Here is a 26,860-nt window from a genome sequence, read left to right as displayed (position 1 = left end):
ACAGATCGCGAGATTCAAAATTTAATAATGGCATTTCTTTTATATTTTGTCTGTACACATATTTCCAAATTTAATTTCTAAATCCAAACAGACTTAGAAATAACAAGTCTGCATTCAAGTCATTTTACTGTAAATCACCAAGATGTAATTCAAAGAGCCAATGAGGCAACACAGCTCTAGAAAATATAAGAATGAATGTCAAAGTTCTTTAATCAGTTCATTAAAACATATTGAAGGCACACAAACCTTTCATTTGTTTGATACGATCTTCTCTCTTTTGTTGTTGTTAATTTTTTTAGTCTTTATCAAATAAAGCAGACAGTGTAACTCATCGCTCCTCTGGCAGGTATTCAGAACAGATTTACTGCTACTAAACAAGCACTAATTTCTCATCTATCTTCAGATGAGCTTTAGTTTGAACAGGAGGCCCGTGTCTCTTCAGGAGAGTGACAGGCGGATGCCTCGAGTCAGCCTATCTGATGGCCTCTGCTGGGATCCATGGCAGGAGCCCCGGGGACGGAGCTGTCCCTGTCTGACACACACTTGAAGATGGGACGTGTTGAAGACTCTTTAAAATGGTGCCAATTGATTTCCTCTTTCTCTTCCTCGCTCCGGCACATTCTTTCAGTCACTCTTTTTTTCTTCGTGGAGGTAGAGGAGGAATAGACATACAGAGGATGAAGTCTATAGCGGAGTGACAGATCAGTCAAACGCGCCGTTATCAAAGGCTGATGGAAGTCTTGAATGAAGTGGTTAGGATCTATATTGGTTTCGGGAGAAGTGATGGCCTTGTATCAGAAAAGGAGGGATCTTAAATGAGGTGTGAGAATTGAATGGAAAGCCGGTCAAATGATTTCAGATTAAAATGAACAGACGAGGGAGAGCGGATAGAAACGAGCAGATTTTGACAGAGTCGGGCTCAGACTGGTCACCTGGAGTATTTCTGGTGATCTGGCAAATGATTTGGCTCACTGCTTTGTTCTTCTTTTCTCTTTAATATATTATCAAAATTAATAGTTAAAATGATTGCAATGTACCAACATATTAATATACAATTTTGGCACATGATAATATACTCATCGTGAATTTGGACCATGAATCTGTTAGTAATGACTGCCAGTGCTACACTTCAAAAATAAATGTGCCTGAAAAAAGGGCTTTTCACAATATGGGAAGTCTTTTTTTGGTTCCCCAAAGAACTTTTCATCTAAAAGTTCATCCATTTTTTTCACTTTTATTTTTTACAAATACATTAAAAACTTTTCTGCTTTAAAGAACATTTTGTGGAATTAAAACTTTCCATGGATGTTAAAGTTTCTTTGTGGACCCATCAAAACTAATCCTAACCTTAATCCTAAACCTAAAGCAAAAGACCTCCGGTTAACAAAGCAGAAAATTAACTAATAGTCAAACTTCTATCAAACTTGCACTCTGCCTCCAAGACATTCATAACCGTTAACAGCACATTTTTCAACTCACACAGTTGCTGCAGATTTGTCAGCTGCACATCCATGATGTGAATCTCCCGTTCCACCACATCCCAGAGGTGCTCTATTGGATTGAGTCTGGTGACTGTGGAGGCCATTTGAGTACAGTGAACTCATTATCATGTTCAAGAAACCAGTCTGAGATGATTCATGTTTTTTTATCCAGCAGTAAATAGCCATCAAAAGATGGGTACACTGTGGTCATAAAAGGATGGACATGGTCAGCAACAATACTCAGGTAGGCTGTGACACGAAGCTCAATTGGTACTAATGGGTCCAAAGTGAGCCAAGCAAATATTCCCCTCATCATGACACCACCACCACCAGCAGCACCAGCCTGAACTGTTAATACAAGACTGGATGGATCCATGCTTTCATATTATTGATGGAAAATTTTGACCCTAACATCTGAATGTTGCAGCAGAAATTGAGACTCATCAGACCAGGCAACGTTTTTCCAATCTTCTATTGTCTAGTTTTGGTGAGTCTGTGCAAATTGTAGCCTCAGTTTCCTGTTCTTAGCTGACAGGAGTGGCACCCGGTGTGGTCTTCTGCTGCTCTAGCCCATCTGCCTTAAGGTTCGACGTGTTGTGCATTCAGAGATGCTCTTCTGCGAATGGTTATTTGCGTTACTGTTGCAATTTGTCTGGCTATTCTTCTCTGACCTCAGGCATCAACAAGGCATTTGTGCCCACAGACCTGCGGCTCACTCGATATTTTCTTTTTTCGGACCATTCTCTGTAAACTATAGAAATGGTTGTGTGTGAAAATCCCAGTAGATCAGCAGTTTCTGAAATACTCAGACCAGCCTGTCTGACACCAACAACCATACCACGTTCAAAGTCACTTAAATCACCTTCCTTCTCAATTCTGATGCCTGATTTGAACTGCAGCAGATTGTCTTGACCATGCCTACATGCCTAAATGCATTGAGTTGCTGCCATGTGATTGACTGATTGAAATGTTGCATTATAAACAGTTGGACAGGTGTACCTGATAAAGTGTCCGGTGAGTTTATGTATGTATATACAGTGATAACATAGTGGTATCTTTTATAAATTTGGACTGCTGTACATTGTTTGTTTAGGATTACGTGCCAAAACCAAACTGTAGCAACCAATAATCAATTTAAGTTCAGATAATTACAAATAGTTTTGGATGTATGGGATGGCCATGAGTGTGAGATTTTTGTTCCTGAAACCATGTTCAAGTTTTTCCCTGCTTTGTGGCAAATGTCCCTTCATGATTTATTAATCAATTGACATGCATGTTAAAATGAGCATAAAAAGAAGAGGGAAAAAAAAACATTATTACAAGTCTCAAGTGAGCACGATGCCAATGTCATTTGATACTTCGAAACTGTTAAGGTCTATTTGCAGAGATAGTAATTTAGGAATCAACTACACCCCACACAAAGTAAATGTGTCCTTGTGTAATGACTGAACCATCCAGTCTGTAATTTGAGACTATTTGAGAGGTGAAGCGCTGCTCTTTCAGGATGACAGGAATAAAATGGATAGAAAATAGGTAATTGTGAACTTGATTCTCGTCAGCTTTATGCCAGAGCCACTGACTTAAACAGACATGGGTTTGTTCATGATGACAGCAAGCTTTTAACTCCAGAAGAGAAAATAAGAAGGAGAAAACGCCACATTACTGTCGCTGTCAGTTTTCTGTCTGTAAAGCGCACCTACTGATCAACCCCACTGTTTCAAGCCTGAAGTCAGAATAAGGAAAAAGCAGGAGGTGCTCATAATGATGGAGCACTACAAAGACAGGGCAGAATAAATCACCCCAAAATGAATGTTCTGTCATAATTTATCCACACTCTAGTTATCATTATTCAAAGGTTTCATTTTCAGATGTGTGCGGCAGGAGGGAAACCACACAATGCACTGTAAAATATGTTTACGAATGTTTTCAGCAACAAGTGGCTTAGCAAGTGGTTAGCACTGTTGCCTCACAGCAAGAAGGTCACTGGTTCAAGTTCCGACTGGGACAGGAGGCTTTTCTGTGCGCATGTTCTCCTTGTGTACTTGTGGGTTTCCTTTTTGGTGCTCCGGTTTCCCCCACAGTCATTCACTACAAGTGAACTGGGTAAACAAAAATTGTCCGGAGTGTGTGCGTGTGAGAGAATTAGAGAGTGTATGAGTTTTTCCCAAATACTGGGTTGCAGCTTGAAGGGTATCCGTTGCAAAAAAACACACCAGAGTAATTGATGGTTCATTCCACTGAGGCAACCACTGATTAATCAGAGACTAAGTAGAAGTGTGGCACTATTTCATTACTTTTACATTTAAATAAGCTTAGAATAAAGATAATGTGATCAAATACTTCATTTAGCAATCTTGAGTTGTTACTTTATTATTATAAGCTAAAGACTGATTGAGAGCACAGTCATAACTTATTATACAGCTATAAAAAACTACTTAATCTCCAACTAATATCTTTAGTGTCGTTTGTAGAAGCTGTGTAATAAGCATGAATACCATCCTGCTGCTCATTATGAACTGTTTTTTTAATGGAAGCTTTACTTTTAGTTTGAAAACGTTTAGACTCAAATTCATAGTATGTGGCTAACTGCTAGAAAAGTAGCCATATAAGAAGCATTGAAACAACAACAACTTAATTTTACTGATAAACAATCAACAAGTGACAAACTATCGCTGTTTTTCTTAAAAGTTCAAAAGTTGTGATTTGAACAGATTTATGTGTGTTGAGCATCAGTAAAGACAACGTTAGCATCGGTTAACTTTATTTGTGGAAAAAAACTTGATAATTTTTGGGGCGGGGTCAAAATCTGTGACGTAGCACTCGTCTGCCTGTCCACAGATGACTTGTCGGTTTCTCATTATTATTCATAGCAGAGGTTTCGTATCCTATGAGAAGACCCTGCTTCTTAATTATGTATGAAAGCACATGCTTTCCGAAGACAAACCTGCTAAACTGTGAGACCATGCAGCCGTGCACGCCACGCAGTAGTAAGCTGTCCAGAAAGGGTCGTATGTGTTTGTTTCCATGATCTATAGGTTTTGTTGCATAGTTTTTCCCACGATGCTGTCAGGGCCGATACAGCAAAGCTGTTTGTGTGCAGCAAGCATTTTTGTCGGGAGAGCTGTACAAGAATTGGAGAACGGCAGACTTTGTCTTTTATTGGTTGAGTTTGTTCCCATTCAGACACATCGCCTACAGTAGTGCTGCTGTGTTCGCCTATGTTTAAAATCCTCTGGATTACTGGCAGGGCTAATGGTTGAAATAGATAGGGAAAGAGATCTGCTGCACTACTATCCGTGAATGTTTATGTTCAGATCAGGGGATTCAAAAGGAGAGAAGTCTTTCTCAATTATAATGTTTATATAAACTATCTTTGAGACAGTATAACAAATTGTGGTTATGTGTATATATTATCTGAAATCACTAATATACTATCCCATTACATAATATTCTATGTAGGAGGGCATTAAATTACTTAATGTTTATTTCTTTACATTTTAACTTTGTAAACTATAAACTTATGTGTCTCGTCACGGTTTGTGTCTGATTTATTTATTTTTGTCTGATTTTGTAAGCCAACTGACAGTTGTTCACCCCCCTCTTTTTTCCCCACTATTCTAGCCACGCCCACTTCGCTCTCTGCTTGCAGTGCTCCACACTCATCAGGGACCATTTTTGGAAAAAATTCTAAGGGTAAACTTGAATTGAATGACTTGAATTCATCACCCTTTAATAAATTGTGTTTTGTTATTCAAATACTTTCATACTTACTCTTTTCCTCTCTCTCATAAATACAGCCAGAAATATAGAAACACACACAAAACACTTGATGCATGTTCTACCTGCAACGAATGAGAAGCTAGATCAAAATTAGGCCTTAAGTTGCATGCAAAGTATAAAAAGATCTGTCAACCAGCTTTATTTTAGGAAATCAACTAAAAGTGATCAATGTTGACTCCTGAGGGTATGACTCTTATGAATGAGTTATTTTAAAATGCATCAAAATCAACACTCTGACTCGACTTCTAAACAAAAAAGTTTAATAGCTGCTTCTTTAAAAAAAGATTTAAAATAGACTGTACCACGATTTAAAAAGAAGGTAAATCACTTCGAGTTGCTTATTTGGACTCACAAGTTCAAATTGATAACAGAATGATCTTTCCATTCAAACAAGGGTACAGCTTGCTAGTACACCAAATACTAGTTTAGGAGTTCACACTTAGCTAATACAGGAATTTATAAAAGTCTATTTGGCATGCTGTCCCAGGAGAGAGCCCTGAGCTCTGGGGATCTACAAGTCCAGGACTCTTTCTGTTTAGACAGGAGAGAGAAAGGTGAGTCTGAGCTCAGGTAGGTCTCGAAAACTCCCCTGCTATTGGATTTAGAAAGGAGTGGAAGGAGTTGGGGTGGAAGAGGGGTTTTGTTGAAAAAACAAGGATGGCAAAGGTAAGGAAGGCTGATTATTTATATGCATTTGCATATGTCTGATTGGTTGGTTAGTGATTGATGATGTGAGACCAGCCGTGGCCAATCATAGCACGTAATCCTCTCGAAATTTGTTCATAAAACTTCAGTTAGTTCTTAACTAAACTTAAACTCACTCTTAAACTAGTTTGTTCTTTAACATGCACACTGTTATTTGTCATAAGATATATATTTTATAAATGTATATAAAGTTGAGGACAAAATTATTAGCCCCTGACTGAGAGAGTTTTCAAGTATAATAAAATAAGTATTATTACCACCCTGAAGAAAAGTTGCAACACAGACTCATTCTGAAAATGTAGCCCCGCGGATGTTTCTGGAAACCGTAAGTTATGTAGCTAAAAGTACGGGCTGTATGACGCCATTACTTTTTGCACTTACGGGCTGACTGCTTACCTCCATGTGGCGGGCTTTCCCGCCGCAACCAGTTTGTCCAGTTAGCTCGTCGTGTACATCAGCGGACTTGAGATGCAGAGAGGAGCCGAACATGACGATGACTACCGGGTTCGAGTCCTGGGAAGAGTAGTTCCAGAAATCAGGTAAGACAAAAAAAAAAAAAGAATCCAAAGAAATAAAGTGAACAAGTTTATAACAGGGTGAGAATATGGTAAAATCCGAAAATGTAGTAAAAATCAGACGAGGGCTTACCTGGACGGCTTTTGTAAATTGTTGGTTGGGTTTAGGGAAGTAAGCGGGTGGGCAGGTCAATCGGTAAAATCGGTTGGGTTAGGGAAGGAGGAGGGTGGGTCAGCCAATCATTCATTCAGCCAGTCAGACAGATGGTTGTTCGACAGCGGCCTCTGGTGGGTTTACACGAGAACAGCGCAGGCGCGAACGACACTCGCGAGAGACATTTGAGATGTGAAAAAGCGCACACAGCGGCCTTTTGCAGATTCGCAACAACAAAAACTGCAAAAATACGTACCTCCCGGGACGTATTTTGTGGTTTCCAGAAACATCCACGGGACTACGTTTTCAGATTGAGCCTGGGTCTTTCCATTAAACAGCAAATAAGAATTCAAATTTCACAGGAGGCTTAATGATTTTGTCTTGATACAAATAGATTTGACATATCTGCAATATCGTTCCTTTCCTATCTACCCTTTGATAAAAGAAAAGAAAAAAAAAGACAAATAGTTTGGATGCTGTATTTCTATACGGGGTGCTGCATTAGCGAAGCCACATGATCTACAGCAGGATTGTGCAGAATAATATATTGTTCTAACACCTTCCAGAAGCCTCCACTGTCAAAACCAATAAAACATCCAAAATGCTGCATGGAATCAGAGGCGATGCATTATGTAGCAGCCCAGGAGACCCATGTGAGCAGCATTTTTTTCCTTCGCTTCTTTTCTGTTCATCTTCTCGCTGCATTGTTGAAACATATCAGGATGTCCTGCTCTGTTCCTCATTGCACGCGGTGCAGAAGGGGCCTGTGCAAATGTCCTGCTGGGCTGCCAGGCTTCTTTTATTCGTCCTACCTTGATGGGGAATTTGTTATGGAAATATATAGTGTGTTAGAGGTAGCAGCAGGGAACCAGGGTGTAAAATAATGAATCGTGCTGGGAAGCCACTGCTCTGGCCCATTTTATCTATGAATTTGTAATTGCATATCCAACAGCATCTACGGCACTAGATTTGGCATATTTATGCTGTAGCTTGGGTATACAGTTGCCCTCTTGCGCATGCATCTTTTGATTGCTTTCTCACAAACTAGAGATATTCAGGGATTTATTTCATATGGACTCCTCTATTGTTTTGTTTTGCATGCTTAAATCCACCATGTTTAAAGGCTAAAGTAAACTTCAGGCTTCTAGCAGTCAAACAAACAGAATAGCCTTATTTTCCTTATTAGACTAAAGTTTCTAAAACAACTGTGTTGTTAGTGTAGAATTTAACCACCAAATTTCTTGCAATTTGAGAATATACATTTAACTCCTTAGATCTTTCTAAACAAAAAACATCAAACCTCCTTTGATATTATGTTGGTTAAATGAGGTTTTATACTTGGTCACAATAGTTGGAAAGCATAGTCAGAATTGCACTTCTGGGAGAAATTGTAATACTACCAGTAACAATTGTAACTCTTAACAAATGGCCAACTTCTATGTGCAAGCCGAAAGTATGTAAATTGATCTAGTCGTGTGGCATTGAAGCATTTTAATCAAAAAAAATTTTTTTTTTTGCAGAAAAAAGACAGTTACAATTGAATTATAATAATTATCATTTTAAAGATTTTGTAAGCACTTTGTGTATACTGTACATTGCACACTGTAAAAAGTAATTAGTTATTTAAAGCGAGTAAACCACTTGTCTTAAAAGAAACAAGATGAATTTACAAACATAATGTAAGTAAATCCATTGTAATTTGGAACTGTTTATCTGACTTAATTTTTATTCTTCTGCAAATTGAATCAAATAAAAAAGATAAAACTATAAAAATAAATAAAAATAAAAATAAACAACTTTTTCCAATACACATTTATATTATTTGTTTTTTTTCCAGCTTTTTGTAAATAGCAAAATGACAGTGACTAAAATTAATCTGCTCTTCCAGACTCCATTGTTTTCTCCATTGCAGATTTTACAGATTTAATGAAGCACCAGATATGTAATATCGTTGCTAAACATGCTAAAATATTCTGACACTGTAAAAAATAATGACTTTAATAAAAAAATGTATTTTTAAAAAAGTTTACTTTTTATTTTTAGTAGTACAATTATAAAAAATAAGCCAGCTTAACAGTTCCAAGCTGCAATAGGTTTACTTACATTATTTTTGTTAAATTATCTTGTTGCTTTTAAGGCAATTAGTTTACTCGCTTTACTTAACAGAATGATTTGGCAAAACTTCAACCACTGAGGCTTAATAAACTCAAAATTTCTTTGCTTTATAATTTTAAGTTAACTCAACTTTTTATTATTTGAAGAAATTAAGAAATCAAAATTCAAAGTCTCCTCAACAATTTTTTTTAAATACTATTAAACTAATAATTTCGACAGATAAATAATTTTTATGAGTAACTTCAACTCTGAGCTTAAAAAATGTCAACCTAACTTACAATTTGTAACCGGCTTAACAATTTGTAAGTTAGATTTTTTTTTACAGTGTGACCACAGTGTACCCATCTTCTGATGGCTACTTCCAGCAGAATAACACGCCAAGTCATAATGCGCAAATCTCAGACTGGTTTCTTGAACATGAGAATGAGTTTACTGTACTCATATGGCCTTCCAACAGTCACCAGATTCAATCCAATAGAGCACTTTAGGGATGTGAATGGGAGATTCACATTATGGATGTGCAGCCAACAAATCTGCAGCAACTGCGTGATGCCATCATGTCAATATGGACCAAAATCTCTGAGGAATATTTCCAGTACCTTGTTGAATCTATGCCACGAAGGATTAAGGCAGTTCTGAAGGCAAATGGGGGTTCAATCCGGTACTAGTAAGGAGTACCTAATTAATTGGCCAGTGAGCGTAGTCCATTCACTCTATATTTTTAAAGTAATGGGTTCAACTCACTTTTTAAAGTAAAGTTAATTTATCAGTATGAAAGCAACATGTTTATTCTATATAATTAAAGGTAAATAACTTGTATAGATCATGGATTACACTGTAGTATTACACTGTTGTCAGAAAAAACAGGCAACATTTGCATACCAGTAATGTAAGCGAAGTATAATTTTGGGGTTTATAATCTCTGATTTTATATCTTAAAATCTCTAAGTGAACGTTAAAATAAAATCCCATAGCTTTCTATATCCATCTACATCATGGGAAATCAGTGTTCTCTTACTGAGAAGTGTGTAGTGGCATACATTATTTACTTTTTGTAATAATCCACAATAACAGCAAGATATCAGCAAAGCAATTACTGCAAACCTTGTGCATCAGGCTTCATCTGTGGAGTTTTACTCTAGAGGTCAGTCCTCTTCTGCTCAATGTATTGATGAGGTAAATGTGTATTGATTATCCTCTTTGTACTGTAAAGATAAGAGCAATCAATGCTGTAACATCAGCTTAATTAATCAGGCATCAGATTTAAGAGAGAAATGTTCATTTAAAATCAACTTACAATAGTGTCCCACTGGAGTCACATCGAAAATTAGATTTGTCAGGCTTTGTGTCACCACAGTCTAGCTATTGGTGGAGTGGAGAGACAGTGACACAGCCAATTCTATAGATGGGGATGATCGGTAGGCTATGATGGGTAAGGAATTTAACCAGGACATGGGAGTTACACCCCTACTCTTTTCGAGAAGTGCCATAGGATTTTTAATGACCACAGAGAGTCAGCACATCGGTTTAAAGTCTCATCCGAAAGATGGTGCTCACTGACAGTACAGTGTCCCCTTCACTATACTGGGGCATTAGGACTGACAGACCCCAGCAAAACCTTATTTTCCCATGTGGTCTCCCATCCAGGTATTGACCAGGCTCTTGAGCTGCAGGGTGATATGGCTGTGGCTAAGTTACATTTTAGACAAAGTAATTAAAAAATAATTAAAATACAATTTTAATGATGCAATTGTTTTTTTTGAGTGACTTACCAATGACACTGAATTAAAGATTTAAAAGAGGCAACATTTTTACTACAGTTAGCAGCTGTAAATATTATAAGGTACACCATTTCAATGCCAAACAAAGTAACAGCAGCTGTTTCCATCCAAAACCGACAATTTAAGGCAACATTTGGACATTGTATTAAAAAATAGTAATAATAAAGTAAAAGGAACAACACCTACTAATATTGATAATATTTTTACATGTAATGAATTACACCTCAGAACATGCAGACAAGACCAAAATAAATAATTAAATAAATCTGTTAATTAATAGTTTTGTTTTTGTATTGTGTGATTCACAAGAGTTTTTTGTTTATTTACGGTTGTCAATTGTCGAAAATTCAATTCTATGGTTTAAAAAAGTAAATTTTATTGATATTTTAGTAGTTTGAAATAATACATAAGAAATCATATATAGGGAATTAAGTCAGTAAGATAACTGAAAAAGTTCTGCCAGTTCATTACTAAGTTTTGTACTGCTATTAACAACACCAACACAGACAATATGTCACTTCAAACTATTAAAATATTAACAGAGGTCACTTTTTCAAATTGTTCAAGATTAAAAGTTGTTGGAAGAAATATCAAGGCCCCATAATGCTATTCAAAAGCATAAATAAATGGGAAAAATAAAAACATGAATAAAAAAAATACGGAAAACAGATAATTTACAGATGTGTTATTTTACAGTGCAGTAAATATAAAGATATGATCTTGTCATATGACGTTTATTTATTAAGGCTATATAGCATTTTCATGATGTTTAAAAGGGTATATGCGGAAGTATGCTGAAGTACTTTTAATTTGTCGGTTAACTAGGTCAAGCGGTTCCGGTAAACTGTATTCAGTTACAAAACCGGCACGTTTGAAGTCTGTTTTCTTTAAAAATCAGCAATCTCCACTGCCTGACTGATATTCGATATAAAGTGGGTCTCAGAATGTATATGAAGCACTGCTATGAATAATTTTTTTTTTAACAATTTATTTTGCCTCAGTATATTCAATGGAGCTTCTTCGCTAGCCCACTAATTCTGACAAGTGTGTGCATGTAAATGGCTTTTCATTTAGTTTTACGCTTGAGCAACTAAATGAATGCCAAAGTCTATTTAACTGATTATATTTTAATTACATTACAACATTGATGCTAGCGGTTCATTCCGCTGTGGCGACCCCAGATTAATAAAGGGACTAAGCCGACAAGAAAATGAATGAATGAATGAATGAATGAATGAATGAATGAATGAACATTGATGCTGTAAAAGGAACCATATGAAATGGAAAAAAGTCACATTAACCGTTCACTGGAAGTTTATCAGTATGGGAAGAAACACTAGCTCCACATGTACCTTATTGGTGTTGAGTGTAGTTGTCACTTCTTCACTGTACAACTACATGTAATGCTGTAAGCTATCAAACAAAACAATATTGATAGATTAATTATAGCACACAACCATAAAACTCACAGACTTCAATTCCCAGGGAAACAACTTTATACCTTTATTCATAGTTGTTTTATAGCAAAGCAAACATCAAAGGATGAAGGCAGAAATTCATCTGATATACAGTATGGCACCACTTAAAGGAGGAAATCAACTTCTTGAATACACTGTTTAATCATCAACAACCTAAAAAATCATATGCAAGAAAAACTAACCAACCAAATTAGAACCCAAAGGAAAAGACGTAAAACATATAGATTTTTTTTGTCATTGTTATCGTTGTTTAAAGAAAGAAATGCATCAATCATCATCTTAAGTAGCATTAATTCATTCAAAGCCACACGCTTACAATTGGCCTTTTAAATTTTCCATCACCGTTTTAATTATTTACTACGTATCTCATGAAATAAGGCAGATTTTTAGAGATGCAGAGACAATCTGGTCAAAATATTGAGAACTGCTCGTGAAACGACTAAGAGAGAGAGAGAGGGACTGTAAATAAAAGATTTGAAACAATGCTGGCATGCATCTAAACACGTTGGAGGGAGGGAATTAATTCGTTAGCGCACTCGTCAAAAAACGGCCACGTCAGTCTGACACAACAGAGGCTTTTTCCTTTTTTTCAACAGGCATTCAGAGCAGCTTTGAAGATAAAACATGATCATTGCTCATTTGAGAGATTAAAGGGCGGCTCTGTGAGCGTGATGTGTCGTTTCAAAGCAGAAGAGCGAACAGACACCTCTTAAAAAAAAGCGTGCAGGAGGGAGGAATGTCACCACTCCATAGCAGATAGCAATCAAGCCACGTTTCTCCTCGTTTGACCCTACTTGGTTCTGAAGCTCACACGCAAAGCCAGAAAATCTTTAAAGTGACATCGTCGATATATACGCACACGCACTCACTCAGAAACGGACATTTACAGCCATTTTAGTGTTTGCTTTTTTTCACCTGAAAGAAAGACTAATTGGTGGAAACAGATCGCATTTGGTTTGAATCGTCGTGCACTACTAGTGGAAAATCCAGCCTTGGCTATGCACTGACAACAAATCAAAGGTTAACTAATAATTTTAGGAAGCATTCTGACCGATCTGCCTAATTCAAATCCAGCACCAAGATGCCATATTAAAAAAAAAAAAACATCAAATATAAAATGAGAATAAGTATGGATCAAGCAGCATGTCAGTGAGGTATAGCGGCCTCCTCCAGCTCCACAATCCCTGCACTCTCTCTGATATGTTCAAATCTCTCATTTGTTCCTTTATTTTCATATAGCTATACATTTAGATTTTTTTTTGATTTATTATCAGGATGAGGAAGAGGAAAGGAAATACAGGTTGAATAGAAGGAAAGATGGTGAATGAGGTGGGGGTCAACTCTTTTTTTTTTCCCAGTGTTTGTGGGCGACTCCCTGGCGTGGGACAAAATTGGTGTGATGTTTGCCTTCACACAGTTTGCCGGCACTCATTCCTGTGAGGCTGATTGTCGTCTCATTCCTGTGCGCTCTTCTTGCCTTGGCCATCTTAATAAAAAGCAAACACATAAGCAGAATGAAATATAGATGTTAGGAAAATCACTAATGATCCAGAATAATCAATCAATCAATCAATCAATCAATCAATCAATCAATCAATCAATCAATCAATCAATCAATCAATCAATCAATCAATCAATCAAACCAACTGTTATCATCTCTCTCTATCTCTCTCTCTCTATCTCTCTCTCTCTGTATCTATCTCTCTCTCTCTCTCTCTCTCTATCTATCTATCTATCTATCTATCTATCTATCTATCTATCTATCTATCCATCCATCCATCCATCCATCCATCCATCCATCCATCCATCCATCCATCCAATCAAATGCTTTGTGTTTGATTTATTAACATACATGAGTTGGGCATCATTCCAGCCACCCACCCACAATCCCACCCACCCATCCATCCATCCATCCATCCATCCATCCATCCATCCATCCATCCATCCATCCATCCAAATACTGTGTGTTTAATTTATTAACATACATGAGTTGGGCATCATTCCAGCCACCCACCCACCCACCAATCCATCCATCCATCCATCCATCCATCCATCCATCCATCCATCCATCCATCCATCCATCCATCCATCCATCCATCCATCCATCCATCAGCATTTGATTTCTGTTAAAATTATATGGAATAAATGTTTTTGACAAAAATATATACAAACAATATCAATACATACACATTACTGTTTGCATAGATACACATAAAGATAGTGTACTAAATATTTTCCAGTCAGACGTAAAACTAGTGAATATAAATGGCATGCTGGGAGTTTGTATGTGCGGCCCCTAAGAGGCAAGCTGACCCCAGGGTTCCTGAAATGACAGCACAGCAAAACTCTTATCACACATGATTTATCAGCTTTCTCGCACTGCGTCATCTCTGCGCTCCGATCACACACGCTTTGTGTTTGATTTATTAATGTCCGTGAGGTGGGCATGCAGGTAATTCATCAAACTCAATTTAAGGAGGCATGCCAACACGTTTACTCGGAAAAATCAGGGTCACTCCGCAGTTCCAGATTAGAAAAGAAAAAGTGAATGAAGCAGGAAGGAAGAAGGAATTGTGGGTAAAGTACGGGTGTAAAAAAAGTTGAGAGCAGGCTGTTGAATGAGAGGCTAAGACATTTCTTGAAGATTAAGTATCTAACATGAACAGTAAGCAGACTTTAATCTGGTCATGATAAAAGTAAACACAAATCATTCAAGAAAATTTGCTATCGTCTGTTGAAATTCTTGATTTTGACTGGTTCAAAACTGCAATAAAATAGTTTATAACAGAGTTTGTTTAATTGGTTGGAAGGTGTGTTGTTTAAAAAACTTACAGATAATTTCAAATTAATTGATAATTTGGAAATTAATGTGCTATGATGAATTCTTTCAGAGAATTATCTTTTTTTATCTCATGTAGTGACAATGTTACAATCAGAATGCTGCATAAACATCATTTTTTTATGACTTACTTAACACATCAATCAACATATCAACATAAATAATAATGAATTACCCAGTTAGGGTATTATTACAATCTCAAGTCCATTTGTTATTATAAGATCCTCAATTACTTAGTTTTGTGTATCTTTTTTTTTTTTATATATATATATATTTATTTTTTATTGTATATGTAACTGCTGCTGATTGTTGTTCATGCGATCTATATGTGTTATTTTTGTTAGTTAGTTTTGTTTTAAGAGTATGATTGTGTAATGAAGTTTATGGCCCTTTGGCCGCCGGGAAGAAGGAGGCGGAGAACCGACGCAGTTTTAAAACATTTATTAACAACAGAGACGGCAGTCTCCTAAACCAAAACAAACGGTCAAACTGAAAGCAAAAGTAAATCAATATGTCCGGGCCCGGTCCTCTCTCGGCTTCCTCTGCCATCGTTCCTCCTCTTATTGAGCTTATTCTAAAATGCGGAAGTGCGCCTGTTTTTACAATTGTTTTAGAACTTCTGATTCAGTCGCCTATGGGAGAAATAACTAGGAATAATAAACGGCAGAAAATGGTCAAACTACTTGCGCTACAAACAAATGTTTGCATTACTATACAGACTAAGTAGAATAATACAATAAGAAAATATCAGTTTACAACATCAAACAGCGAAAAGAGCAGTTTTTAACGTCTCAAAATGAATGGAAGTGAATGAGACCGGAAGTCTCGAGCAAAAAATATTCAACTGGCTGCGAATAAGAATAAGGTGAATAGTCCAGAGCTCCTTCCGTTGGATTCCGTTCCCACGGCTCTCGACCACGCCCCCTCGCCACAGATTGCATTTAGTTTATGCTAATTTTTACACTTTAATGACACTCAGAGGAAACAAACTGATACATTAATAGGGTCTTGTAAATGTATTTTACTTGCATTGCCAGGTTATTGGTTTGCATGTAAAGGTTACTTCAATAGGCTGATTTCTGGGAGTTATCAGAGTATTGGCGCAGATGTAAACATGCTCATTGATTGAATGCTTTTACCTTCAGAATTTGGTCTGCTGTCAGTTGGAGCGGAGTCGGGCTCCTTAGAGCTCTTGTCCTGGGCATTCACTTCATCTAGACATTAAGAAAACAAGATACAACAAGGAAACACGAGGAAAGAAGTCAGAGAGAAGTGAAAGCATGTCTCAAGATCACAGCTGAGCAGATGAATTAAAAGTTAGAAGCCACTGGGTAACATCTCATTGGCTACTGCACTTCTCTTAGTTGAAATAAATGTGGCGGATGCTAAAGGCGATGCCTAAGGCAACGGAGGCTTCAGCGAAGAGCAAGAGGACGAGGAGATACACCTGTGCATCATCTAAAAACACATCCAAACGCACCCTTCTGTCTTCTGGATGAATAATTAAGCACACATTTGGGTTTACTTGAGCAAATGCAACATTTACGATCCTGTTTCTTTACAGTATGTGTCTCTCAGCTGTTCGAAAAGTGCCAAAAAGGTCCACAGCCTGAAATTATAATGTAAAAATATCTCCACAGGAGCTTTTTCTTTCTTCTGAGTGAATATTAAAGCATGCATTTGAATCAGAGTCATGACCTATAGTCGCTGATGGATGTGTTCATACATTATTGTGTGATGCGAGTTCAGATTGCGTTCATGTATTTTATATTCTCTCAACTTTTATTATATAACGGTCAAAGAGATTTTACATCGAAAAACATTTACAAATGTGATTTTATAAAAACTGAATTAAAGTAAACATAAGTAAAGTGGCTGCCTCAATGTTTCGAAAATTTTTAAAATAAAATGTTATTATGGATGAAATAATAACAGATACAATATTGATGGCAATTTAGCATAGGCTAATCTATATATAATAAAATAATTTAATAAACATTACATTTTTAATACTATTAAAAAATATAAATGTAATGCTATATAAACTAAATTAAATAATAGTAAATGTAAGTAAAGCATCTGCTTCAATGTTTTAAAAAGAATTGGAAATAAAATATCAATATGGATGAAATAATAACAGGTACACAATATTGATGGAATTTTAACATATGCTGAACTGCATTTATTAAAATAATTAAATAAATATGATCAATTTAAAATACAATTAAGATTTACAGTACAAATGTGACTTTATATAAACTGAATTAAATGATAGTAAATATAAGTAAAGTGTCTGCTTCAATGTTTCAAATAAATTTATTGAAAATAAAATGTCAATATGGATGAAATAATAAGATATACAGTATTAATAGAAATTTAACATATGCTTATATGTATTTATTAAAATAATTACATTTTATTAATTTAAAATACAATGTCTGCTTTAATGTTTCAAATACATTTTCTAAAAATAAAATCTCAATATGGATGAAATATAAACAGATATATAATATTAATGACAATCTAACATAAGTTGATCTGTATTTATAAAAAATAATTAAATAAATATTCTAAATTTAAATTACTATTAGGATTTAGAGTAACACTTTATTTTGATGGTTCATTTGAGTATTAGAGACTGTCTGCTTAATATTTGTTGATACAGCTCCTTCAACAGACATTTAACAAACAATAAGAAACTTTGCAAGGGCATGTCAACTTACACTAACCCAAACCCCAACTTAACAGTCTACTTATAATCTAGTGAGAACGTAGATGCAATGTAACTTAAATTCAACAACCGGACCATCAAAATGAACCCTGACCAACTTAAGTGCTTTAATGTTTCAAATAAATGTATTGAAAATAAAATGTCAATATGGATGAAATAATTACAGATACACAATATTAATGACAATTTAACATATACAGATCTGTATTAATGTATACAATTAAATAAACATTATACACTTAAAATACTATTTACATTTACAGTACAATTCTGATTTTATAAAAACTAAATTGAATTATAGTAAATGTAAGTAAACTGTCTGCTTTAATGTTTCAAATACATTTATTAATATCAATATGGATGAAATAATAACAGAAATACAGTATTAATGGAAATGTAACATATGATTATCTGCATTTATTAAAATAATTAAATAAATACCATTAATTTAAATCATGACCAAAAATTAAATCTGCATAAACTTTAAGGCCTGAATCTCGAATCTTGTAACATTTCTAATCCTTTTTCCTTCTCATATTTCCTCTCTGAAATTCACACAAAAAAAGAAGATAAGAAATATTACAAATCTTTGTTTTTACCTTTAGTGCTGCTGCTGGTGTTCTCCTTGGTTGCGGTGACATTTTTATCAGCTTCTAAATAAACAAACAAACAAAAAACAACTACATACATTAAAAATAATAATGTATTAAGTTCCATGTCTTTTTTTTCTTTTGATTTTATTGCATTTATATGAGCAGCACAGGCTGGATTCCTCATTATCCTTTCCAGGAAGAGCAGACACATTCTTTCATCCTCCAAAACACGATTTATTATTTTATTTAGATAAGAAAGATTCTTTAAAAATTCACATTTCACATTCACGGGTCAAAGATGAGACGTTCACTTTAAGAGTCAGAAAGTCAAATTAAATTTACAAAAGAAATCTTATATACATAGAAAGCATATTAAATTCAGATAGCATGTCAAAAAGTTTCAAATATCTTTTGTGGAAATGAAATCAAAATATGAGTGAAATAATGTTACATTGTCAATCAGTCAAACTTTATATAGATATGTCATATACAGATATAAACATATTATATTATATTATATTATATTATATTATATTATATTATATTATATTATATTATATTATATTATATTATATGTAACTGTATTTATTGTCATTTCTTTTTTTAATTAAATTTTTTGTATTAATATTATATGGGTCTACTTAGGGTCTGAGAGCAATGCAGTTTCAATTCTTTGTGTGTCCTGTGCATGTGGTTGAATTGACAATAAAGCTAACTTTGACTTAGATATTAATGTAAAAATAAAAAAAATTCTCAATAAGTTCATATTATAGTATACTATATATAATTACAATATATATATATATATATATATATATATATATATATATATATATATATATATATATATATATATATATATATATAATACACATTATTGTAATTGAATTGATAAATAACTTTTGACTAACGGGCAAAATGGGTCACACTTTATTTTGATGTTCCGTTTGTTAAATTAACCAGGAAATTAGTTACAATTAGTTACATTGCATCTACATGCAATTGGGGTTAGGGTTAGTGTTAGTTGACATGTACTAGCAAAGTTTTTATGGTCGGTTAAATGTCTGTTGAAGGAGCATTATCAACAGATATTAAGCAGACAGTCTGCTAATACCCAAATGGACCATCAAAATACAGTGTTAAAATGTTATCTTTATATATATTATTTTAAAGGGATTGTTAAATCACTAATTCTGTTATCATTTTTCCCCATCCACTTATTTCAATTCTGCTTTGGATTTTGTTTCTTATGTTGAAAGGTGATATTTTGAAGAATGCTGAAAACTGGTAACCATTGACTTCCATAGTATTTTCCCCCCCAACTATAGTATAGTTTTCTTTCAATTTACAGCTGTCTTTAAAAATTCTTCCTTTGTTTTCAACTGAAAAGAGGTCTCTTGTTTTAAATATGAGGACAATGACATTTTACAGGATGTCTTTTTTTAAACAATAGTTAAAAATGCATGATAGTCACCACATATTAATCATTCATTCTTCTTTGGCTTAGTCCCTTTATTCTTCGGGGGTTGCCACAGCAGAATGGACCGCCAACTTATCCAGCATATGTTTTACACAGCGGATGCCATTCCAGCAGCAACCCAGCACTTGGAAACACCCATACACTCTCACATGCACACACAAACACTACAACCAATTTAGTTTTTCAATTAACCTATAGTGCATGTCTTTGGGCTGTAGGGGAAACTAGAGCACCCAGCTGGAAACCTGAATGGGGCAAGCATGCAAACTCCACAAAAAAATGCCAACTGACCCAGCAACCAACAAGTGAGGTGACAATGCTAACCACTGAGCCACCGTGTTGCCCTTATATCAGTCATACAAGGGAATAAAATGCAATTGCTGTATCAATTTTAAGCACTCACAAGTCACTATTTTGGGCTTACACCTCCAGTCTGTATCATTAACCATTACACCACAACACCCCCAAGACATCAACTTCAATAAGAGATTACACCACATCTTTGAATTCTTCACTATGAGACCCATGTATAATATTTAAACATGAAAAAATATGGCCTCTCGCCTTCAAGAGGAACAAAACAAATGAAAGGGGAAGCATAGAAAATTAATTAGAAAGCGCCTTGAGTCTTTATCATTCTCAAACTAATTCAAACTCCCACAATAACATTCTCTACTCTAAACACCCCAGCATGGAAAAAAAATCTCCTTCCAGCGGCACATACACGCACGGCTGATGCAACTCACGAACGACAGCGTTTGTCTGCAAAAAAACCATATTTACCGTCATGAAGATCTCAAAAAATACTAACAAACATCAGCTGAACACAAGCGTACAATCACTGGCGCTTCAACATCACGGCCTCTATTTTCACTGTGATGCCACAAGCTTTCATGCTTATTTCATCACAAGCTTTTTCGGTCTGAGAGACAATTCTTGGGGTTACGGTGTTAACGTTTCAACAACTCCAGACGATGGCTTTAATGCAACCTTTCAGAAGAAAAGCTGCCCAGACGCTTCGCTCTCCCTTGTGGCCGCACTGATTTAACGGCGCAAAGCTGCAAGTGATGGATTTGTGTTTCGAACTTGGGGGAAAAAAGGCTCCTTTCATTGGTGAAATAGAGCAGCGTGGATGAGGCAAGGTGAGGGAGAGCACGAGCAAACGCCGCCACCATCATTTCATTTCATTCTTGTCTGGCGGCACCGTAGAGGGAGAAATTGAAACCGAGTGCGATACGATTCAGCAGCACTGTTTCCATTACCGCCCACTTCTGGAAGCAAGTCTCCTTGCCGTCCCTCGCTTGCCCATTTATACATATTCCTGCACAAATGGAGAGCTGGAGTAAACAAAGAGTCACAAACGTGTGCGCAGAGGCGGTGCAGAAATGTACGCTGCAAAATATTTGTCATGAGTATTTTGGTCTTGTTTTTAAGAAAAGAAAAAAATCTGAAAACAAAATATTTTTACCTGAGTGGAAACAGTATGCTGGTTTTTATATGTTTGATTGTTCATTTTTCGATTGTTCATTTATTTATTGTTCTTAACTCAATTCTGCTCCTGGAGATCTACCTTACTGCAAAGTTGATCAAACACACCTGTCTTTAATTAACAAGCGCTTCTTCGGGTTTAGTTTGGTTTAGGTTTAGTTGTGTTTGATCAGAGTTGGAGCTGAACTCTGCAGGAAGGTAGATCGCAGGAACAGAACTGGACACCCCTGCTGTAAATGGTGGGTTGTCTTATTGCAACACTTGGTTAAATATGGACAAGCAGATGGCTTAAAATTATAATAATTTAATAACAAAAAAAATATTGGGACTGTTAATATTTGATAATCCAGCATTTTTAGAGTGTACTCCTATGGCAAAAAGTTAATCATAATTTATATTTTCTAAAATATTTTCAAAATATTCAATTTATATCATCTTTAATTATATGTAACTTTTTAGAATGCAGACTGTATCAAAGTAAAATAAATAGAAATATGTTATGTTTATTCCTAAAATTTGATGTTTAAGATGAGTACAATGGGTGGAACGGTGGCTCAGTGGTTAGCACTGTTGCCTCACAAGGAAGAAAGTCGCTGGTTCAGTTGACATTTCTGTGTGGAGTTTGTGTGAGTTTCCTCTGGGTGCTTCGGAGTATGTGTGTGAATGAGTGTGTATGGAATACTGGAACAGCTGCAATACAGGGTTGCAGCTGGGAGTGCATGCACTGTGTAAAACATATGCTGAATAAGTTGGTGGTTCATTCTGCTGTGGCGACCCCATGTTGAAGGGACTAAGGCAAAGGAAAATTAATGAATGAATGAAGGTAAGAACAACTTAATTCAAGATACACTGGAATATGATTAGGGGCAATATATACTGTTTAGATTGTTTATTTATTTTCATTTTATGCATCTCCTCTTCATATTTAGGCATTCAACAAATACACTGATATTATGCATATTGTATATGCATTAGACATTTATTTATTCATTAATTTTCTTTTCAACTTAGTCCCTTTATTCATTATTAGTCCCTTTATTCATTGTTGCCACAGCAAAATCAACCACCAACTTATCCAGCATATATTTTACGCAGTGGATGCTCTTCCAGTCGCAACCCAGAACTGGGAAACCATTTATTATAAAAAGATGTAAATGATATCACATTATACAATTAAAGTTGTCATGAAATAAGCGTAATGCCTTTTATATAAAATATTCTCCAATAAAACAAAACATTTATTGTTGTTAATGTATTTTTTCCTCAAACAAAAGCATGTTCATTTCATATGGCCTTTATACTGTAACAATTTTTCTTTTAACAATTGTACTAATCTTAGTGTTTTGATATAAGGTGAATGTATAACAAACATATATAAATTATATCTTAAAGAGCACCTATTTTAACCCTTTCACAAGACATAAGATAAGACTTGGTGTCTCCAAAATATGTCTGTAAAGTTTCAGCTCAAAATATCCATCAGATAATTTATTATAGCCTCTAGAATCTGCCCATTATGGTGTCTGAGTATACTATAGCCGTTTTTGTAGCCTGTGGCTTTAAATGCAAATGAGCTGCTTCTTACCCCCCACCGCTCCCACATGCGTCTGCTTTTGATCATGTGCTACATCAAGTAAACAGCAAAGTGACAGAGACAGACTCCGAGGAAGCTGAAATACAGCTCAGTCAAAATTACCAAGTAATTTCATGTATTTGTGGTGGAGTTTATTCAAGCCTTTCTGACATGATGAGTCACACGCAAATGCCGTTTGCAGTACACTGACACTGTGCGACCGTGGTGATTATAGCGGTTAAGAATTAAGGGGTGATTTTACTGTCTTTATTACAAACAGGCTCAGTTTTAAAACATTTTAAACAGAGAGTTGGAACAGATATTTTAATCCCAGTTTATTTGCAATTTTTTTTTTTTTTTTGTGGACATGTGTATACATGAAGTTGATTTTCATCATAGATGCCTTTTAAGATTTAATTAATATAAATAGTTTTTTTCCTCCCAGTTTTGTTGTATGCATCATAAGGTTATTTATTCAATCAACAAGACAAAAACAAATCTGATAAAGCAAACGACTTGCTGTGCAGATCCTGCCTTTAAAACACGTTTAACACTTTTAGTTATCCTAAACAGAGGACAGCATTTTAAGTGCATGGACAGGTACTGAAATGAGAAAGTTAGGGCTGCCACTCACATAAAGCTAGAAGTTCAATTGAGACTCTGGCTTCTCCTGATGTGCTGTCTCTCCCTCTCTTTCCTATAATAATGTCAGGCCTGAGAGCTAGCCCTGCCACTTTGGGTTTCTAATAAGCAGCACTGATCAAAACACAACAACCAGCCTTTGAAAAAATAAAAAACCTAAAAACAAGATGCTGGAATTTCAATCAATGCCGGCGCTTGCTTCCAACTGCTGGCCCGTACGGCAGGAGATGCAGCGCAAATTCGCCAGCTCTCTAATTTAGCTTTTCAGCCGACAACAACAGTATGAGTTCGGTCTTTCGGGAAGAGAGTCTGACGTGCCGTGAAACAAATAAAGTAGCCAAAGGCTGTCAAGCAGGAAAAAGTCTGTGAAATGTGACATGGAGGGTAGATGGGCACTTGAGTCTGCTTCTCCAGAAATGTGAGAGAAAACAACTGAATCGTCTACCTACAGTAGAACAGATTTCACGCTTCTGATGCAATCTGATGTTTAAAGGGCTAAAATGAAGATTCTGTCATCATTTACTTACTGTCATGTCCGTCCAAACTCATGATACTTCCATTCATCTTCAGAAAAACTAAATCTGAGAGATTTCTGAGCAACCATTGCAAGTTTATTTTAGTTGAGGCAGCCAAATTTGAATAAGTGGAATGTGGGATTGAGAGTCAGGATGGATATTTATATAACTGGAGAAGTTTTCAGAAAGTTGCACTGTCTTGTTAACATATCTACTCATGTTTATTCATATTTTATTTTACTATAACTTATGTAAATCAATGTGTGACTGTATCTCTTCTGCTCTCAGTCACTGACACTGGAACAGAACTGTGCTAACTGTGCAGAACTGGCTATCATTGATTAGGCTGTGTTCATGTGACAAAAATGTCTACTAGTGCTCAGCAATGTTTTTTTTTTAGGTGAAATACAGGACAAAACATTATTCTATAGCTGAGTTTTGGGTAGAAACTTTGTTATGGGTAGAAATAAGAACGAACAAACAAACAAACAAACAAACAAACAAACAAAAACACTTCCACTAAAGGAAATAAAAATATATATAGAAAAATAAATATTAAACACGTCATGTTTTTTTTTCCTGGGAATAATCTTTCTGAAGGAGCTGTTGACATGGAATTGAACCAGATTTTGGTAAAAAAAAAAAAAAAAAAACCCTTACAATATAAACATAAAAAAAAAACGTCTGAAAAATGAGTTATGTGTATAACAATGAAATGAAACAAGGAGAAAGGACTGAACTATTGAAATGTACTTAATACTTTATATAAAAGCCTTTTTTAGTGATGGCCAGGTTAAGGATTACTCATATAGATATTGAAGTCACATGAATTGATCAAATGTGAGTTTTTCACTGACTTCAACAGTGTAAAAATCTTGATGGTTCTCTGGGGCTCATCTATCAAATCTGATCTTTAAATTGTATTCTGGCTGGACCATTCTACAACTTGATTTTCTTTCCCTGAAAACATTTTACAATACTTTTGCACCATTTCATTTGATCACACATAACTTCATTTAAATATAAACTAATTTGATTTGTTTTATTTGCATAAAAAATTTATTTGGTTGTTACCTACATCCAGGGAAAATCAAGAAGAAGTCAAATCAAGAAGTCAACAGCTCCTTTAAAAATATGTTTTCTGAGAAAAATAAATAAACTAAATTGGCCACAGTGTATGTGTGAGAATGAGTATTTTCCAGTACTGGGTTGCAACTAGAAGGACATCCGCTGTGTAAAACATATGCTGGATAAGTTGGCGGTTCATTCCGCTGTGGTGAACACTGATGAATAAAGGGACTAAGCCGGAGGAAAATGAATGGTTAAATGAAGGTAAGAACAACTTAATTCAAGATACACTGGAATATAATTAAGGGCAATATATATATATATATATATATATATATATATATATATATATATATATATATATATATATATATATAACTTAATATTTTATTTCCTCCTTGACTTATAAGTGTTCTGAAAACACAATGCCATTCATCTAAATACTTTATTTCGATTTTAATTGGAAAAAGTTATTTGATTTGTTTTCTTTGCATACATGGATTTCTTTGGTTGTTACCAACATCCGTGAAAATTTTCAAGTCAATTCCACTTTTAGAAATGTATTTTCTGGAAAAAAATCGTGATCTGTAAGTATAACATATTTTCTCTAGTGTAGAGACAGAAAGCTCTTAACAAAAAATAAAAGATGAATGAACAACACAGATGTTCATTAATTATTAAAAAAAAACACACACATTAAAATAAATGTTTTAGTTTTTTGTAATACATGTAAATATGTATAAATAATATATATAAATAAATGTATTCTTAATGTAAATTAATTTCTTATTGTTCTACAAACTGCTGTAAAAAATAACATTCTCATTTTGGGGATAACTAACCCTTTTACAATTTATTTTATTATTATAATAATGAAGGATATAGGCTTTAAACATATCACCTAAGTCTATGCCATGAAATAAAATGTTTGAGTAATTTATCCTTATTTACCTGAGAAATTCTATTGGACTCTCAGTAAATTCTTTTCTGCACAGCGGCTGAGCAAACTCAAGTCTAGCTTCAATAAATTGTCGTCTTTTCTTTGCTTCATATGCTTCCATTGAAATTAACTGCACTTAGGCGTAATGAAAGTTTGATGGTCTTGTCGTGTGGGTGGTATCTTTACAGTCAGTGCAGGGCAACTCACAAAGCATGGTAGAGGAAACTTGTGAGCGAGGGAGATAGAGAACGGGAGGAGGGGTTGGGGGCAGATGTAAGTCATATTCATATTCAGACAAGCAGAAAATTAGATCCTCCACCAACCATTCGCTCAAGAGCTTGTGAGAGGCTTGTGGGTCCATTGTTAGGCAGCATAAATCGACTGCACCGCGCAAATAATGACCGGCCGTGTCAGGCGGACATCAACATCTTTCCTCATCCCCTCTAAACCCAACAATAAAGTCAAAGACAGTGGCCAAAACAAAAGAGCAGTAATCATGAAGGAATTCTCAGGATATGATATACATTATATGCTTACAGGACACAGGGGAAAAGAGCATGGTAACTATAAGGGTTGTGCCCCATTCAAAATTGATTATTTTACATTAAATGTTGGGGAGAGGAATACAATTTTCTCATATTTTCTTTTTCTTTTCATTAAACAATTGTATTTTGTGTTGCTTAAGGTGATATTTATTAACCAAACTTCTTCTCAATTGTTTCTGGCTTATCACTTTTGCAGAAGTAGATGAAGCTGCTAGAAATGCAAAGGCCTGCACGTCTCAAATTAACTTGAGCTCTGCAGCAAAACTTCCTGTGAGCTGAGATGGCTTGAAAATGAACACAGAATATTTGCAGTTAAGAAGTCTTGTGCTTTTGACGTTGTGCAGAGAATTAGTAGAAAAGGAGGACGTGTGCATGGGTGCGGCCAATGGAGGACTGGGGAGTGATTGACAAGTGACAAATTCCACTAAACTCCACCT

At 35.3% G+C, this 26,860-nt stretch overlaps 1 protein-coding gene across 8 annotated transcripts in view; it reads right to left on the bottom strand.

Annotated features, from left to right (window-relative positions):
- Positions 1 to 12,009: 12,009 nt before the first annotated feature.
- macrod2 (mono-ADP ribosylhydrolase 2) overlaps positions 12,010 to 26,860 on the bottom strand; it is an 862,720-nt gene continuing 847,869 nt past the window's right edge. For 7 of the 8 annotated variants that reach the window (XM_017358720.3, XM_073919424.1, XM_073919423.1 and 4 more), the window contains 3 exons: positions 18,179 to 18,232; positions 15,988 to 16,062; positions 12,010 to 13,495 (listed from right to left, as the gene is read on the bottom strand). In XM_017358720.3, the coding sequence (XP_017214209.1) occupies positions 13,464 to 13,495; positions 15,988 to 16,062; positions 18,179 to 18,232 (161 nt within the window). In that variant the 3' untranslated portion in view covers positions 12,010 to 13,463. 8 annotated transcript variants of the gene reach the window in all.

The sequence above is a fragment of the Danio rerio genome, chromosome 13, assembly GCF_049306965.1.
Source record: "Danio rerio strain Tuebingen ecotype United States chromosome 13, GRCz12tu, whole genome shotgun sequence".
NCBI classification, from domain to species: Eukaryota; Metazoa; Chordata; class Actinopteri; order Cypriniformes; family Danionidae; genus Danio; species Danio rerio.
Note: the sequence above shows the minus strand (reverse complement) of the source record. Positions and strands in the feature narration are given on the sequence as shown.